This window comes from Akebia trifoliata, chromosome 4 (assembly GCF_017979445.1).
Source record: "Akebia trifoliata isolate Shusen 1 chromosome 4, ASM1797944v1, whole genome shotgun sequence".
Classification (NCBI taxonomy): Eukaryota; Viridiplantae; Streptophyta; class Magnoliopsida; order Ranunculales; family Lardizabalaceae; genus Akebia; species Akebia trifoliata.
The window spans coordinates 36,836,752-36,856,488 of record NC_141378.1 but is presented as its reverse complement, the minus strand read 5'-3'; the positions used below and the strand labels follow the sequence as shown (position 1 = coordinate 36,856,488).

Below are 19,737 nucleotides of genomic sequence, written 5' to 3'. Positions count from 1 at the left end.
GTGGAGTGTTTTATCTGATGTGGTTGTCTAATGTAGTAGTAGTACCGAAGAAGAATATAAAAATGCGCATTTGCATAAACTTCACAGGCCCAAACAAAGCTTGTCCCAATGATAGATTCCCCCTTCCGAGGTTAAATCAGTTAGTATATGCAATTTTGTCTCATGAACTGCTCTCCTTCATAGATGGATACTCGCGCTACAACTAAATTTAGATGAACCCGAAGGACAAGGATAAAACCACCTTCATCAGGGAAAGGGGGACCTACTATTACAAGGTGATGTTGTTCGGGTTGAAAAATGATGTAGCGACATATCAAAGGCTTGTGATGAAAATGTTCAAAGCGTAGATTAGAAATTCTATGGACTTTTATGTGGATGACGCAATAATCAAAATCAAGAAAAAACATGACCATCTCGTGTATTTGAACTAGACCTTTGCAATTCTAAAAAAGTATCAGATGAGACTCAATCTTGTAAAATGTGTATTCGATGTATCATCGAGAAAATTCATAGGCTACCTGGCGACGAGGAGAGAAATAAAGGAAAATCCCAAGAAGATCTGAGCCTTAATCGATTTGCCTTCTCTAATAACAAAGAGGGATGTGCAAAAAGTCACCAGAAAAGTCACAACCTTAAATAAGTTTATCTCGAGATCTTCAAACAGGTGCCAACCGTTTTTTCATATTATAGGAAAGAGCAGAAGAATGGAATGGATTGAAAAATGCGAGCAGGCTTTCCAATATTTAAAAACTTACCTTGGAAAACCACCTATCCTCTCCCACCCCACAAGTTCATGAAGTGCTTCAAGTGTATCTTGATGCTGATAGAAAGAATTTAAAATTTATAACCAAACTTGGTAGGCAAGTGAGGGTTGAACATTAGGGAAGGGGGTATAATCATTCAAAGAGTATGGAATTCAATCAAACCAAAATGATAAACTATTTTGAGATTTTAGAGTCACCAAAAGAAAAATAAATATTGCTGGAAAAAAAAATTAATAAAAAGGAAAATAATGCTAAAATTATAGAGGAAAGCACCTTTAGAGAGGTTTCCACCTAAAGCAAACTATCCCACCAAAATCTAGTTTTTAACCTCTTTGATAACTCAATCATAATGGCTTGGTGTGATCTCTTAGATTGAAAGATTTAACAATAGGAAATCAAATTAAACAAGCTAAAGTACAACTCATTCACTTACTAATATGTGAAACTCTTGCAATCAAATATCTAACTTAAGCATGCATCATCTTGAACTATGTAAGTATGAGCATCTAATTCTAGCATAAAAGGTGCAAGAGTTCACCTTTAGACTTAATTGATATGAATGAACAAGCCTTTAAGGGAACCCATAATCATTAAATAAATAAAAGAAGAGAGGAAACGAAATTACAACAACAACATCTTGCTCTAGGCTTCTCCATACTCCAATGGAGGGGAGAGTTAGCCTAAAGTCATAGCAAGAAAACAATAAAAGATTATTAAATAAACAATTCATTATGAACCAAAGAAACACTCTCTTGTTATCTTTTTATCACAATATTACTTAGAAAAGAAAAACCAAAGCTAAAAATGGAAAATACAAGAGAAAAGACCAAGGACCTTAGGTTAAAGGATGAGGAACCCTTTCCTCAATGGGAAAGGATTCTATTTATATATATTTGAGATTTTAAAAGGATCTTTTTAGAGTTGCCATCAGCATTATGGATAAGATCATGTGCAGAGCAAAATCCCAAAAAATTAGGACGACCCTTTATTTCCATAATCATGTCGTGATGACTCACCGTCGTACGGTAACGTCAACACTTTTGGGGCTGAGTTTTGATTGGATTACTCCATTGGTCCTCTTAGTTGTAATGCAGAATTGATTTCTTGATTTCAGGTTCATCTTCGATGATTTGATCTTTGACCTACATAGTGAATACACGTGTAATCAAATTTTCAACAAAAATAATTTCTTCATGTAACTATGTCTATTTAACATCATGGAACATGCAACATGATAATTTGAGGCTTAACATGATTATTTACTCAGTATAGTGAAATAGGGACGGGAATTAAGACAAATGTCTAGGAAATGTGCAGATAAATCAATGTTTTGATACATTGATCATATCTCATGTTATCCTCTTATATGACAAGCTCGGTGTTTGTAAGAAATGATGAAGGGGCAGAAAAGTCTATTTACTTTACAGGCAAATCACTGTTGGACATTGAAAAATGATACTCGGGAATTGAAAAAATAAGTCTAGCACTGTTACACACAGCTCGGAAGTCGAGGCCATAATTCCAAGCATATAAAATAGAGGTCGTAACAAAACACCCCCTAAAGGTAGTACTCATTTTTCCCAACTTATCAAGAAGATTAAGAAAATGGGCGGTAAAGCTAAGCAAGTTTGATATTTCCTTTGTATCATAGACATGCAGTAAAGGACAAGCACTCCTAGACTTCCTAGCAAACTTTCTAGTCAGTGAACTGGAGGAAGAAAAATCGGAGCAGCTCAATGATACAACGGAGCCAATAGCGAGGTGGATGGAGCAACAAATTTGCAAGGCTCAGGTCAGGGGCAAGGGTAGTATTAATAACACTAGAAAAGGATGAGTAGGAGAGAGTTATCAACCTCAGATTCAAATGCGACAAACAACGTAGCAGAGTAAGAGGCGTTGATTTCAAGGTTTCATATAGTAGAAGAACTCATACTAGAAAGCCTGAAGGTATTTGCAACTCATAGCTAATTGTCAGACAAGGCTCAGGGTCATGTGAGGCAAGGGACGAATGGATGGTTGCGTACCTTTAAATAGTAAAATCCCTTCTTGACTGACTCAAAATTATCGACGTAAGGTACTTGCCAAGGAGTCAAAATGAGCATGCAAATGTCCTAGCCAACTTCAGATTGGCTCGGGAATAATTGCCAAGTGAATGGTTTGAGTTAGTTTCCAAGAGAAATCGAGTTACTGGTATGAAGGAACATTAATATTTTCTTGACCCTCCAATTTTACCGTATAACAATAAAGCCTCCTCGATGTTGACTTGCCAAAGTGAAACTCAAGGGCTAGCACCAAACCAATCATCGTCATAGAATCATCCTCTTCACAAAAATCTTACTATATCATCCCCGGGTTAGATCAACCTTCTCTATGTCTTCTAAGACAGATTGACAAATGCCATTGACTACCATTTTGACCTTATAATAGAAAAAGCCCCCTTGATGTTATCCCGTCAGAGAGCAACTCAAGGGGTGGCATCACCACCAAAACTTAATATTGTTGTCATGAACACAATATTCATCAGAACATAGCCAATTACAACTAAAAATATTAAAACATAGGTGGTTATAAAGATTTCCTAAAATAGGATAGAAAGTTATTCCTCAACTGTGTGAAAAAGGATTCCAAGACGATAACGCAATTCATATCTTTATCACCCAAATGAGGTAAATGAGTAAAATACTCAAATGAAAAAGAAAAATATATATTTTTTGTTTCCAACAGGGATGCTCTCAATGTCCCGAGCTTACTATAATTAAGAGAAGGGACAAATTCTTTCTCAAGGAATAAAAGAATAAAAAATTCGAGTTGAGACATCAAGCTCCTTAAAATAAGAAAGTGATGATGGAATCATATAACCCTTTATAGCATCAACACCTCGGGCACTTGGAGAAAATGAGAAAATTCAGTTGAGCCAAGAATATATAAGGTAATCATTTCAATGCAATCATGAAAAATGTATGCACTTGAGTTTTGAAGGAAACATGGTACATAGGTGTGATAAAAAAAAATGCAAAGAAAATACAAAATTAAAGCAAGGTAGAGCTTCAATACAAATTGAGGTAAAATTGTTGTTCAATCAATTAGATTCAAAAATGATATATGCAAAATAATTGTGGATCAATATGAACAAGCAATCATTAAAATCCAATTATGTAGGATAATATTGAAACTCTTCTTATGACTCAAAATGTACAAAAATAAGGGATAAGGTTAAGGTTATGGGGAAGGAGTTCATTGTATCAAATAGTAATGAAGATTCCTAAAATGGGACTAAAAATCATGCCACAAATGGTGAAATCAAAAGAGGTTTAAGCTAATAACTCATTCTAATATCTTCATTACCAGTAGAAACAAAATGAGTAGGGCTTATAAATGCACTTCAATCTTATTTGTTAAAATTATGCAGAAATAGGGTTATGAACAAGAAAACATCAATGTCTTGCAATTGCTATTGAGAGAACATGGACTATCCTCTTTCTGTGAACTAAAATAACGAAAAATTGAGGATTGAGATAAAAAAATTTCCTTATAAAGAAAGTGGAAAAGAAGATAAAGACTTCTCTGATAGCATCAACATTACAATCTCTATAGGGGAAGAAGAAAAATATTTGAATTGAACAAAAATTAGGTTAAAAATAATGCCCTCATCATGAAAACTATCTATACAAAATTGCTCAATAAATCAATAACATTTGGCAATGGGGTTTGAAAAATGGGATAAAATTATCAATGCATCAAATGATAAAAATAGATTGGGTTTAAGGCTAATAACATTTTTAATGCCACCACTACCAAGGAATTGAAATAATTAAGACTTATAACACAGTACGCATGCCTCAATTTCACTCAACAAAAGAAGTTTTTAAGTTGTCAACTAAGAAATATCAATGCCCTAAGATTGGCATTAAAAGGGTTGGGATAGATCTTTTTCAAGAAAAGAAAGAAAAAATTATATATGATTGGGATTGAGGTAATGAGTCTTCTTGTCAAAGAAAAAAGAAAAATCATAGATCCCCCAATAGCATCGATATCTCATGTGTAAATTAGTAAAGAATAAAGTAATTGGAGCAACAAAAATTGTGACGCCCCCAAAATACTAACATGAAATCTCATGTCAGATCTCAATGCACTAGTGATGCCTCCAAATTCTGGCATGATTTCCTCTATTTATGTTAGCATTTCAAGGCACTCGAATACCTGTTTCACCTGATAAAATGATAACATTACTATCATGTATATATATATTCAAAATATAATAACAACAGAAGTCTATATGGCTCTAATAATACTTTACTGGATAGCTCTCAGTCTGGACATGTTGTTCTAATACTTTACTGGTGTTAGTTCCTGATTTTGTAGTCAATCGATGTAGTTTACCACACTTGGGTGACCATTTATCTGACTTAAGTTGGTCGTTTGACGTGACCATTAGTAATGGATCTCTTTTTTATGTGTCAAGGCGTTTGACTACTATAGACTATTAGTGATAACTAATTAGCTATCTTCATTTATGTCTATCAGCGTGCATATGATTTCCATTATACATCCCATTCATGTACGACTACATTTACATTACATGTTCACTAAAAAATATAGAAAGGAATATACCTGGATTCCATTTGTAACGTCACTTTCATATGCATCTCATACCATGTATGAGCTTAGTTATCTTTACTGTACATCCCAGGATAGTATATCATTCCGGATGATATGACGGACTATCCCTTTAGGTATTCACAAACTCTTTAGCAGTTCACAAAATAGCTACATATACATATAATTTTTTTTTTTAAATAAATAAAAAATTAACATAACAGAGTTGAAAATAGATATCCAATTTCTTACCATGCAACTGTGGTCACCTGACCTAAATTAAATAATAGTACAGAAATATAAACATCACTTTACACTAATAGAAAATAAATAAACATGCAAGTCACTTCTAACAATAGAAAGTAAATTATCCCTGATATCTATTCATCAACCCATATATATCATCATAATGCAAAATGCAAATATCACCCATCGAGCGTGATTATGACATTTTATTATTTCATCCCTTTCTTTCCCTTTTTTCTAGTATCCGCACTTTTTTATTTTTATCAAATCAATCTTAATTCATTTACTATCAAATCAGTTTTCAACTTTAAAATTCATTTTTATCATTTAAATTGAAAAATTACAAAAATTAGATAGAAAAAGAGTTCAAGCAGTGGCACAGGATCAAACTGGCGGAAATAATCCGATGAAATGTACCATCCACAAATAATTTGCTATAAAACACAATTAAATACATCAAATACATATATTTCGCATGAATTTGAAATAAACAAAAAAAATCTTATATTTTAAAATAAAATTGAAAGATTTATAAAAATCTTAAATATATTTTTGAAATCTACGATTACTAGTAAGAATCATAAGTCCTTACCTAGCATTAATCATTAAAAATCAAGGACATATGCAAAATCAAGGCAAATGACATAGAAATCGAGGTGGCCAGTACAGAAATCAAGGTTGAATACAGCTAGTTTTTAAAAGAGTCTGATGGTTTCAAAGATTTCGACGACGACGTCATTTTTTCCTTCTACAGCGGAGGACAATTTGGATTCTAAGTCAATGATATCGTAAGTTGAAGAGGTCGAAACCCCTATGTATGATTTGGCTGTCTTTAGATGAAAAATGGAGGAAGGAGAAAAGAGATAGAACAAAAAATACTAGGTTGAGTTTATAAAGTTCGACGTTGTGGACAATTTTCTCTTCTTCCCCGACAGTCAACGGATTTTCGTTCGAGACAAAATCGTAAATCAAGTTGGTTTAAAACCAACATTTAAAAAAAACGTAAGAATGAGAACAATGGGTTTAAAACCAATCGTAAATCAATGTTTTTTTAACAAACTTTCATTGATATAAGAGCGATTACATAAAAGTGATATTTACATAAAGAACAACTTCTTTACAAGGTCAGTATTCGCAATTTCTAAGAAAAAAGGGCCAGTGTCAATAGGCATCGAGGGCATAGAGGGAATGGTTGGGTGATGAAAGGTCACTTGGAGCTCAAGGAGGTTAGCTTCCAACTTGGTAATCAGTTTCCTCTTCTCTTCCAGCATCCTCCCATTCCTTCACGTTCTCGTCCAATTGACATTGAAGGTCAACTCTTTGCTCTTCAAGGGCCTTATTGTGTAATTCTTCCTTCTTCTCGGCCTCTTTCTTCATCCGATCCAATCGACCTTCGAAGGCTAAGGCCTCTTTTTTAGTATATTCTATTATCTAGGAATCTCATGCTATTTATCCAAAAATAGAAGGGGATAAGATTAAAAACATGGAAGATGGAGGTTCCTTCTCTATAAGTAGAGGAGAAGGGCCATACCAAAAGGTACATAATTTTTATTTACAAAACTCTATCAAATTTTTTGTAGGATCTAACTTAGGCATCAGAGGCTCTATGTATCAGGAAACAAGGATGATCCAAAGAAGATTCGGCACACAAGTGAACTCAGATTTCAAGGTGATCACAAAAATTGCCCCTACAAAGATAGTAAAGATTAAAAGTAATTGTTAAAAATATTGAGTATTGGCAGATTTGTCTTTTGGACTTAAACCTTGCTTATTGTAAGTTCAACGAATTTATTAGTTATTCAAGGAACTTGATGCCTTGAATTGTTCAAGACCCAAATGCCCAAGCCCATTCTAACTACCTCAACCACCCCTAGTCAAATCAAGCAAATTTGACTAGAAAGTATCTAGACCAACCTGCAAGGCCAATTTGGTTAGTGTTGAATGATCAGCCAATTGCCCTTATTACTCTTTTCACCCTTTGCATGTACTCTTCAACTTTAGGGCATGGGAAAATTGAAATTCAAAGTTGGTCTGTCCAACACTATATAAAGGGACGCACTTTCCATTCCATACATCTTGAGCTTGAAGCTTCTCCCCCTCTTGCTCTCACCTACCCTTTTCTCCCTTGCCTCTTTGCTTTGTTCGAAAGCATCATTGCTTTCTTGATGCCCTCTCAACCTTTGAAATCTTGCTTGAATCCTTTCAAAACACTGCTTACTTTCCCCTAACTTTCTTAGTTGCTAAGCCATCTCGAATTCCTGCATAGTCGTAACCCTGCCCTATTCTCTTGAGTTATCATCCATTTTTTCTCTACACAATGAAAACTTTTCTAAAAAATCCCTAAATACTGCCCACTTCCCCCCAACCATCCTCGTCAATAAGCTAACAAGCCTCCCAACCTTCCGTATAGTCGAAGTTATGTCAGCACCACTTCTTTGAAAATCTCTACATTGTTAAAGTGTTGCCCAATCTCTATCAAGCTTATAGGTACAATTTGTAAATACAAATATATTTATTTCATTTTAGTTTGGTTATTCTTATTTAGTGTGTTATAAATAAAAGTTGGTGTGGAAATTAAAGTTCTCTAAATCCACTTTAGGGTGAATATCCATTTCGTGCGCTGAATATGATGGAATTTCGAGTTTGGCACACTATTCATTTTAATTCCCAAATCATATTTTTGGAGTGAATTCGTACTTTTATAATCTACGAATTCATGAAATCGTCACTTTTGTTATCAACGAATTTGCTGATAAAATACCAGTGATTTTGTTATATCAACGATCTCCCTAGTAATTTATCAGCAAATTCGTTGATTATAAAAGTGACAAATTCACCGGAAAAACCTGTTTTGGAAATTAAAATGAACAGTGTATCAGAATTAAAATTTTGACATTGTGCAGGTTTTGGGAAAGACACGCGTTATAGACACTCACTTTTTTGTTGTATACACTTACTACATACACCCACACCCATTGTACTTGTGGTGTATGCAAAAAAACTTGTTGGCTAGTTTCACCTACTGATTTATTTTAAAACTTAATAGTAACCTATCAAACATTTTTCACATGGGATCCGTAGAAGGAATTGTTCAGTATGTAACTAACAATCTAAAATGATAAATTTAGTAGAAACATACCGAAAAATACGTTATCATACAATAGGTACATATCGAATAGTTCTTTACATGGAAATCTCATGTGAAAAAAATGTGTTTAGTATATACCTATCGAAATAATGTTGATTAGTTTGATCCAGACTTACCGAACGAATTGGAAATTTTGAAAAGAAAATTGATGCAAATGATAAAGATAAAATCGATTTTTAACACGGTTCATTTGCAAAATGATTAAAAGAAATTCCAAGAACAAAAGATGATGAAAATAAATGATAAAATCCCACTTTCATCTATCAAAATACCTAATTATACCAAATAATGGTGAAAAAAATCAGATTTAATGAATAATATCCTCACAAATGGACCAAAACACGATCTTTTGATGAATTACTGAAGGAAAAACAGTTGGTTATGTGGATTCGATTAAACTTTAATAGGTTTTTTCGCTAAGGTTTGATTTGCTTTGAATCGGTAGAAGGGAAAAGTCGCGTTTGTTCGGTGAGTGTATACAGTAAAATATAATAAAACTCAAAAGAGTATTTACGTATTTACATGTTTTTGATATTTAGAGTTTAAGTGGGTGTACGCAACAAAAAGTTGGTATATATAGCCCGCCCTTTTGGGAAAACCCCTCCACTTTATTCAGGAAGAGAGATTCTATTAACCCACCAAATTTTACCTATAACACACCAATTCATGTGTATCCAATCATTTAATTTCAAAAGTATTGGTTTGTTGTGATTAAAAGTTGATGTTCCAATATCATATCTAATTGGAGAAGGCATGTGCTATATACACCCACTTTTTTGCTACATACACCCACTTATTGCATACACCCATTGTACTTGTGGGCATATGCAACAAAAACTTGTTTGTTAGTTTCACCCATTGATTTATTTTAAAATTTAATAGTAACCTACCGAATGTTTCAATAATTTTTGGTTGATACATGCTGAACACTTATTTAAAGGTTCGGTAATAACTTATAGAATGTTGTTCACATGGGATCCCATGGAAGGAACTATTTGATATGTAACCATCGATCTAAAACAATAAATTCGATAGTAACATATAAAAAAATACGCTTTCATACGATAGGTACATACCAAACAGTTCTTTACATAGGGATCTCATGGGAAAAATTACGTTCGGTATGTACCTACCGAAATAATGCTGATTAGTCCTGTCCTAGCTTATCGAACGTACTGAAAATTTTGAAATTTTTTTTTATGCAAACGATAAAGATAAAATCGATTTTTAACATGATTCATTTGCAAAACAATTAAAAATAATTCCCAGAACAAAAGATGATGAACATAAATGATAAAAACTCACTTTCATCCATCAAAATACTTAATTATACTAAATGATGGTAAATAAAATAATTAGATTTTAATGAATAGTATCCCTACAAATGGATCAAAACAAGATCTTTTGATTAATTATTGAAGGAAAATCGGTTGATTATGCGAATTTGATTGAATTTTAATAAAAATTTTCAATAGGGATGTTTCGCTAGGGTTTTGTATGGTTGGAATCGATAGCAAGGAAAAATTGCATTTGTTTGATGAATGTTTGGTGGGTGTATGCAATAAAACGTAATAAAATTCAGGGGGTATTTCCGCATTTACACATTATTGAAGTGTATGCAGGAAAAAAGAAAAAAAAAAAAAAAAAAAAAGAAGTGGACGTACATAGTCCGTCCCATTCAAAAATAAAAAATCATTCTATTTGAATTCGATGATTAGTCAAAGGGAACCTAATTCTTTTCACATTGGTATAATCGAAGAAGACTGAAGGAAAACCCCCCGACTCTCCTGAGAAGAGTTCTGGATTGTAGCTCCAGAAACATTTCCTCTCAGTCCTCGTAAAAGGGGAAAATTTTTCAATCACAGAGGCAGAGAGAGAGAGAGAGAGAAACATGTCGGGAGGCATAGCGCGTGGTCGTCTCGCCGAAGAACGCAAAGCCTGGCGTAAGAATCATCCTCATGTCCGTACTAACTCTTCACCTCATTCGAAGTTCCAATTTTTAGAAATGTAATATTTATTTTATTTTATTTTTTATTTTTTATTTTTTATATTTTTGTTCTGTGTTTTATTTTTAGGGTTTCGTCGCGAAGCCAGAAACTGCTCTAGATGGTTCCGTCAATTTGATGGTGTGGCAGTGTACAATCCCTGGTAAGCCTGGGGTAAGTTTCTTCTTCCTTGCTTCTTAAATAAATAAAATTAAAAACCTCGCTTTTATTTGATTTCTTAAATGAATTTCTGTATTTAATATTTGGATCGCAATATAATTAGGTTTCGATTGATCTTTAAGTCATAGAAGTTGTGAAATTGATGTTGTGTTTTTTTGGCATTAGGACTTAATTCTTAATCGTAAATACAGTTTCTGTTTTGCATTTTGTTTTAGTAATTCTGCTAACTTATTTGTGCTTTTGTATTAATTAATGATGTGTGGAGAGAGGTTGTGTTTTGGGATCAAGAAGGTTGAATTTGAACATTGGATTTGCAAATTCAGACTATGATTTAAATATCTATAGAATTTGGCACGATTTGGTTGAGTCTTATTGATTTTGGACGTATTGGTTGGAGTATCTTACAAGGGACTTACTGAACTCTTAATTAAATGCCATATAGTCTGTGATTGACTTAAATTTTAGATATTAAGTTCTGGTCTTAGTGTTGTTCTAGTCACAGTAATAAGATTGATTCTTTCTACCCTTAGATCTGGATGGCTGATTATGGTTAGAACCCCCCTGATCTTTTGTGGTAGGCAGAAGTCGCCATCCCTAGTGTAAGGAAATATGTAACAAGGGCATGGATATGACCTGAAACATCCATATATATATATATATATACTAGAAGGTGGCATGTGTAGACGCTCATGTATGTATCTGAAGGGCTTATTTGAATTTAAAATATTGATTGGAGGGTGGTGTTGAAGGTTACATAGTAAAAAAATATATATTTTTGTAATTTTGAAAACTAACCAGTATGATTTTAGGTACGTGGGATTGTAATTTTCTTGGTTGTTGACCAAAATGACCTTTTGATTAGATGAAGTTTAAACGTTAAAGTGGGGGAATTTTTGGAATCCAAATTTTGGAGTCGAACCACTTGTACTCCGCTTTTTCTTTCATTATACTTGTAAATATATTATAATTCAAAATTTAGCATGTTTAACTCAAGTCTTTTTCCAAATAAAAATAAGGAAAACAACTTATAAGAAAAGTAAGCGGAACATTTTTATTTACCCCATAACTTAATACAACTAATTAAGAAAATCATTAAAATAAAGGATTGCAATAGCATACCAGTTGGAGTGTCTGTTAGAGTGTTTCATTGTGTTGATATGTGACCGATATGGAAAAATGCTAAAAGTGCGATGTCCTTGTTGCATAGGCATGGAACATAGTGTTGTTCCAATAATTTTAAGCAGTAATGCATTTTAGGGTTGGCATTAGTTGTTGGATTTTGTTATGGTCAGATGGTTGGTTCAAATTGAACCAACCATCAATATGTAATTCCGACTTTCTGCTCCCCATTTATGTCGAGCAGATTAAATGTTTTTTTACCAAGAAAGTTACTTTTAGTAACACCAATTTCCTCAGCGTAAAATGTTTTTTAGGCATACAGTGAGAATTTATGGGTTCTTTTAACTACCATTGGCCGCATAGAAGCCTTTTTCTTACTTAGTTACATACTAATAACCAAGTAGAATGCATATGAATTGGGCTTGAAGATTGCAAGCAAGATCATTTTGGGGACCTAGTAAAATGCATATGAATTGGAGAAGGACGCATATGCATTGGCGATTGTAAGGCTTGGCCGTGGGGATAGATAAAAGGATTATTTTTGTGTCCTGAAAAATGCATATGAATTCAACAGGTAAACAAAGGCACATAGTGAATATAAGACTTCAATGGGGCACTTGATAGTGTAGTACTTGAAAAGTTTTAAGAACAGATTGTATAAGCCAATTGGGTCTATTACATTCCTTTTTTACTTGGTGCTTGGGTTAAGGAGTTAATATGTTGTTATATCATGTGGGAAGTTTGTTGTAACAATTCCATATAGAAATTTTTCTTTATTGTCTTTAGGATTCATTTAAGGTTTTTTGGTACAGTTGAATTTGGAACTATTACATTATATTTTGATTTGAGATGATGTAATTTTCCGCTTAGTTTATATCTTCTATAACATTTGTTCATGTATTTATCAGTCTTCTTTACATGTTAATAAGAACATTTGTGTGTATTTTGAGACCACTAGCCTTCATTTGGTTGTGTTTTGGCACAACCAAAGAGTTACTTGTCCCCTCAAAATGCTCGGTCAAATCGTACTATCAATCCCTAGTGCATATTTCTTCAATGGGGCCCCAAAATACCTTCCAAGGTAGCGTTCTTTGTTTGGTTGGATGCATTAAATAGAATCTTAACTATATACCAGATTAATTCTCGGAGTATCAATTATTGTTCCCTTTGTAAGGTTAGCAGAGAGTCTGTTAATCATTTTGCTTATACGTTGTTATTTTACTCGGGAAATTTGGTCCCGTTTCATCTCTTTATCCCACAATTTTACTTTTTTTTTTCCTGTTTGGTAGTCTTCATTTCAAAGCTGGAAGTTCCTTGCCGTTTTAGCTAGAGAAATGATTTTTATGGAGTTTTACCCCATTTGGTATTGTTTGAACTATCTACAATGATGCAAATTGTCAAGTTCTTTAAGGGAAGGAACACACAATGTTGGAGGTCAATAATTAGTGTCCTTGGATTGTTATTATTCTGAAGTTAACTCTTAAGGAGTTTAATGGTGTGTATTTTGAAGACTTTTTGTTTAGTTGGGAGATGTTATGTAAGTATAGTGGGTAAGGTATCTATGTATGTACTGTACTTGGTAGGTCAGCTCGACATCTTCTTTTTGAAATATCTAATACAATATTTATATCTATAAAACAAAAGAAAATTCTTAATATGGAAATTGCAAATCATTCTTTTGTATCTCTCTCTCTCTCTCTCTTTGGAAGGTGTATTTATGAGCCATAGTCTCTCAAGGCATCTAATACTCTCCATACAGGCTAATGTCTCTTTTGACAGTAATTAGAGGCCAAGAGACTATTTAGTTGTTTTGGGAAAGAGAAAGTAGAGAAACTAATGGTAGTTTTATTATTGTTCCTTAAAATAATGTATGTATATTGAGAACAGTCTCTACATTCGTATGCGACCTGTAGCAGCCACCAAAAGGGAAAAAAGCTAGCTAGCTAGTACACTACAGTTTTTTCTGACGTGCTGACTCCACTTTTAAAGCTATATTTAATGTTTTTCAGTTGCAACTTGAAAATTGTTGGATTATTCTTTACTGAGTGTTACAAGGGTTTTGTACTTTAGCCAGAACGGGTTATGCAAGGGGAGAGGACCAGTCCAAAAGAGTGGAAGCTCTTATTATCATTTGTAGTCCCTTTCTCTTGGACCTTGGGTGGCTTTTGTCATATATATTATGTAAAAACACTGTTGGTGTGGCATGGGTGCCCAACTAAGTTCAATTTCTATGCTTACCTTGGTAATTTTTTTTTATGACACATCGGTTGTTTTTTAGTGTTGTTTAATAAGATTAGAAAGAATGCCAATGCAAAAAGTAAAAGGTGGAGCTAGAAAGGGATGCTTTGGAATCCAATGTCTAGGATAGGATGTATGGATTCAACTTATATGGGCATGCATATAAACAGTGGGTGCATAATTATTTCTGTATTGGAGTAGTTGCCGATCTAACTCATGGTTGGATAGATAAATGTATTTCTGTGATTATTTTTTTAACAAGGAAGAGAAGCAAATGGAACGCTTTCATAAAAATTCTTGTAGAATTGAGAATGAAGTTTTTTTCTCATGGAACATACATAGCAATATGCATGGATCATACCTTTCGTTCCACTTCCAGTTCCTATAGCAATAGGACGTGTTAAAAATGATGGTTAGGTGATACCTTTAAGTTTTGTTTTTAATATTGGTTTCTTAATTTAACCGTAGTCAGAATTATGTAACAAAATTGAGTAATTTGTATTTATAATGAATTAAGTGTAGTTGAGTTGAGTTTGTTGAGATAATCGATCACCAAATGTAGCACCCAATCCTGAAGATTTGTGTCTAAACAGGTTATTAATTGTCGTACTTGGAATTTCTCTGCAATCGGGAGAAGTCACTTGAAATTCAATAAAATCTTTAATGCATTGATTGTAACATCAGTATTTATGTATATATGGGTTGTATAGTTTAACTAATTTGTAATTACTTAATACATATAAAATACTAAAAAATATCGATGCACTCAATTCTCCCATCCTCGGGTGCTCATTCTTTGTGCTTGCTCTCTCTCTTAGCATGTGCTTCACTTTTAAGGTTTACTCTGAAAATGTTCATGAATATTATTTATACATATATAAAGTATACCATATGTAATATTAAAAATTACTTTTATGGTAAATACATTTACGATTATGAATAATCTGAACTTGTTTCAACTATATTCAGTTGGAATATGAATCCTGTTACTCCATTGTAGTATATCTAGATCCACATTGTTTTCAAAACATTTTTTTACCATTTCTATTTACCTCCTATTCGGGCCTCTTGAAGATCCCACAGCTAAAGTTTTCCAATGTTTTGTTTGATACTGTGTTACCTTGGTAAACATGTGTCTTTGTTGTGCTAGACATTGTACCTTAAGGTGCCGGCACCTGCCAACCTTTTTTTTTTTGTCGAGATTTACCATATTTAATAAGGTAGTGATACTTCCTTACAATCTTTGTTTCCTGGCTTGTACTCCATATACTTGAGTAAAAGACTGCCCTGCCTTTCTGATTCCTAATGAGGGGTGAGTCGTGGGATTTTGGATTCAGAAGAAGATTGAATGACTGGGAGGTTGAGGATGTTGTTTCTATTGTTGATTTACTATCCTCAACAGTTCTTTAGCTGGATAGGGAGGATCGTCGGATTTTGAAAGCTATTTCAAATGGTCGTTTCTAGGTTAACTTTCTCTACTTGTTACTCGAAGGTAATCTTGAGGTGTGGTTCCCTTCTTCTTTCATTGGTCTTCTAAGGCCCCTTCTAGAGTTTCCTACTTGTGGTTGGCACGCTGAACAAACTTCTTAGAATTGTTCTTCTTAGGTGTAAAGGTCTTTTCCTTGTTGATTATTGTTGCTTGTGTAGAGTTGATAGTAATTCTGTGGATCATGTCCTCATTCATTATAAGGTGGCTTTTCTGGTTTGGTCTCATTTCCTTTCCTTGTTTATTGTGACTTGGTGTCTTCCTGGTTCACTTGTCCCTCTTCTTTTTGGTTGAGAATCATCACCCTTTGGTAGCAGGTTGAATATTCTTTGGAAGCTAAGTCCCCAACCCTTTGCAATTTGTTGGGGTTTGTGGAAAGAGAGGAATGCGTGCACTTTCAATGGGGTGGAGAATAATTTGCATGAGATCATTTTCAATATTCTCTGTTTACTTTTCTTTTGGTGTAAGCAATTCAAGGACTTTGGGGGTTTCTTTTTTGAAGACTTTATGTTTAAAGGGGAAAATGTAATTAGGGAGTGATCATCGTTTGTCATGTATTGCTTTCCTTTTTGAGGACTTTTTGTCTTCATTCCAATAAAATTTGTACTTGTAAAAAAAAAAAAAATCTTCTAATAAGAAAGATATTTCTTCATAGGAAATGCCAATGACATCAATACAACAATCATTTGCCACAATTGTAGAACACTTTTTTTGGGGAACACATTTTGGGCCAATTAACCTTGTTACCCTTGGTGGACTTACACACCTAAAATTAAAACTGATTGATGATTTCTGAGCGTTACTTTTGGTGTGTAGGTCCACCAAAAGGTGAGGCCTAATATTCATAATCTCTGAGTTATATTGCCGTTTTGCATTTTGATGGCAAAATTTCCTTGTAAAGTGTAAATATCTTTATAAATCCTAATTTCCCAACATCTGAACCCTCTCTAGATGACTATTTGGTTCAAAATTCAGTAATATTTGTTGATCCTAACTAACCAAGCAATTGTGTTCATTTTTTAGATGGCCAAAAAATAAAACGGAATAGAGTCTCAAAGGCGCACTTGTAGAGGGCTTAGTGTCACTCGATCAAGCTTTTTCCCACAATGTTTTATCTTTCATAGGGGCCATTGATATAATTATCTAGATCAACATGATTATATCTTCTCCTATAAATGGGTTTTTCTCATATGAATTAAGATTTTGTGCATGGATTCTGTATGATATATTACTTGAGTATTTGTCCGATTGTAAGTTTCCTTCACATGTCACAAATTACTATAGTACTAACTAGAAGATCTGTTTTATGATAAGTTAATATTTGTACGGTCATGCCGCCATATTGGAATTTCCGGAGATTTCCTTGCCGGACACTTAAGACCCAATCTAACACTGGTTTGATAAACTCCATGGCATTATAACTTTTAGTATATTAACAAAACTGAAATATATGTTCCAAGTTCCAACTTTGAGTTTCTTTATTCAGGGAAGCTTGGATCCAAGGTTTATTTGAGATACTCTTCAAGTTAATTTGCACAAGTATGTTGGGAAATACGAAAAGGAATGCTTTGACAAATTTTCATGTCCTCTTTGCATGGTATAAACCTGTGTTAGCAGGTTCATTCCAACTACATCGAACTGCGAACCGTACAAAGTGAACCAGTTCTCTGTACGGTTCATACTGGCTTCATGAAATACAATGAACCGTGATGACCAATTTTCAAACTCAAACCATTTTGGTTCCCTGAATTTTGTCTGTGGGTTAGGCGAACCAATTGCTGAAAGGGACATTGCATTTGTTTCGAGTTTCGATTATGCCTCTTCTTCTTCCTTCCTTTATATATAAAGAGAAGCAAATCTAGAATTTTTTTTCTGTTTAATTGTGGTATTTTTTTTATTTTTATTTTTCTAATATTTATTTACATTATAGTTGTACTTATAACTTTCTTGCTTGAATTATTGTATACTTGCACAAGCAAACTAAACTAGAAAATTGAACTAGCGAATTGAACTAAGAAAAATATTCTGTGTGCCTACCCCTACAAACTGAGTGAGCAAGGTAACGTAGTTATAAACAATTATCTAGGAACTGAGCAAACAAGGTAACATATTTGTTTCTATATGATATAAACAACCATCTTGCATGCATTCTTTATTTGAATTATATCTGAAGGTTTTATGGCATGTTCTACTAGAGGACTACTATTTTGTAGCCAAATGTGAATTTCATATATAAAATTAATTTAGTATCAGTATATCTTCTCCCAACAGGTTTACAAGTGGCATCGACAATTTTATTTTGTTTATTTTGCAGACTGACTGGGAAGGTGGGAATTTCCCACTCACACTCCTCTTCAGTGAAGACTACCCTAGCAAACCACCCAAGTGCAAGTTTCCTCAAGGCTTTTTCCACCCTAATGTCTATCCATCTGGAACTGTATGCTTGTCCATCCTCAATGAGGACAGTGTGAGTACCCACCATGGCCATTACAATTGCTTGAGCTTGATAGTGTTGGTGATTGATGGATTCGATTTAGATGTGTGAAGGAATTTAGCAAACTCAATTGATAGACATGTTTTTTTTTTTTTTTTCCCGTGTAGGGATGGAGACCAGCCATTACGGTGAAGCAAATTCTTGTGGGCATACAAGATTTGCTTGACCAACCGAACCCTGCTGATCCTGCTCAGACTGAAGGATATCATATGTTCATTCAGGTACTCAACCACCTCTTTCTCTCATTATTGCTCAGCTTCCCATTCCTATTATTGCTTTCTGATATTGCTGAAAATGTTACTAGTGCACATAGTCACCAAGTAGGAATACAGGTTTAAAATGACAAGGGAAATCTTTGGAAAAGACGAGAGAGAAATGATAACGAAACAGGAAAAAAATGATAATTATAAGAAGTAATATATATATATATATATATATATATAATATTAGAAATTTATTTTAATTTTTCAATTTATTTTTTAGCAAAAAAGTATACTATTCAGTATCTATGCATGATAACATGTTTTCACACGTAATTATAAATCTTACGTTGAAAACAAGTCTAACCATGTATATTTTGAGCAAAATAACTCATTATTGAAAAGATTTAAAAAATCATTTCAAGATATTATCATAAAATCCCACATTAAACAACATTATGAATTAAATCACAATCAACCATTAGGCCATAGAAATTAACCATAGGCCTACAAAAAAAATATTCTTATTACTATTTTTAAAGAACATGTTTAAAGCGTAAAAACATGTTTTTTTTAAGTCGATTGTTTTTTCATTTTTTTAATCATTAGAGGTACAAAACACGTTTTAAACAAGACTTTCAGAAAAAAAAGAAGAGTTTTTTGTTACTATGTCCCTGCATAATGTATTATGGATATTTGCAGGAACCCGTGGAGTACAAAAAAAGGGTCAGGCAGCAGGCCAAGCAATACCCACCTCTAATCTAATGTGACACCTGCTTTTGATTGATATTGGTGGTATATCTGGTGGGTCTCCCTTATGTTTGTGTAGACTGCTTAGTTCATGTTCTTTGTCAAATGTTTTTGACATTATATTGGTAATTGACAGAATTTGTGACTTAGACCAAATCTTAAAACAACCCTGCTTGATTTGTGTGTATTTTGTTCGGTCTCTTTTGTTATCAGATCTTGTCTTTGTTTCAACCATCTAACAGTATGTTTATTTACTGGGATTTCTCATTCCATAGTAAAATTTCTTAAGGTTGTTCTTACAGCATGTGGTTGTCAGTTCTCTTTTTTAACTTTAAAAAAAAAGAAATTAGTCGGGGAAGGGATGGTTATATGTGGAAGAGGCCTGATGTGTATCTTGGTGGGTAAGCTGGAATCAGAAGGTCCGATCACCTACATGGAGGCATTGAAGGCACATCAGTCCATAGAACATAATGTGGTACATTGTGACTTTTGGAATTTTCTTGGTGAAGGCAAAACCAAGGGGAAGTGATC

At 33.7% G+C, this 19,737-nt stretch overlaps 1 protein-coding gene across 1 annotated transcript; it reads left to right on the top strand.

Moving 5' to 3' along the window:
- Nucleotides 1-10,467: 10,467 nt before the first annotated feature.
- On the top strand, nt 10,468-19,507 carry LOC147404837 (SUMO-conjugating enzyme SCE1-like). Its single transcript, XM_086440929.1, has 5 exons — nt 10,468-10,714; nt 10,830-10,913; nt 18,077-18,229; nt 18,364-18,477; nt 19,159-19,507. Exons 1-5 carry the CDS (start codon nt 10,646-10,648, stop codon nt 19,219-19,221), a joined length of 483 nt encoding a protein of 160 aa, XP_086297055.1. The 5' UTR covers nt 10,468-10,645; the 3' UTR covers nt 19,222-19,507.
- The last annotated feature ends 230 nt before the right edge of the window (nt 19,508-19,737 follow it).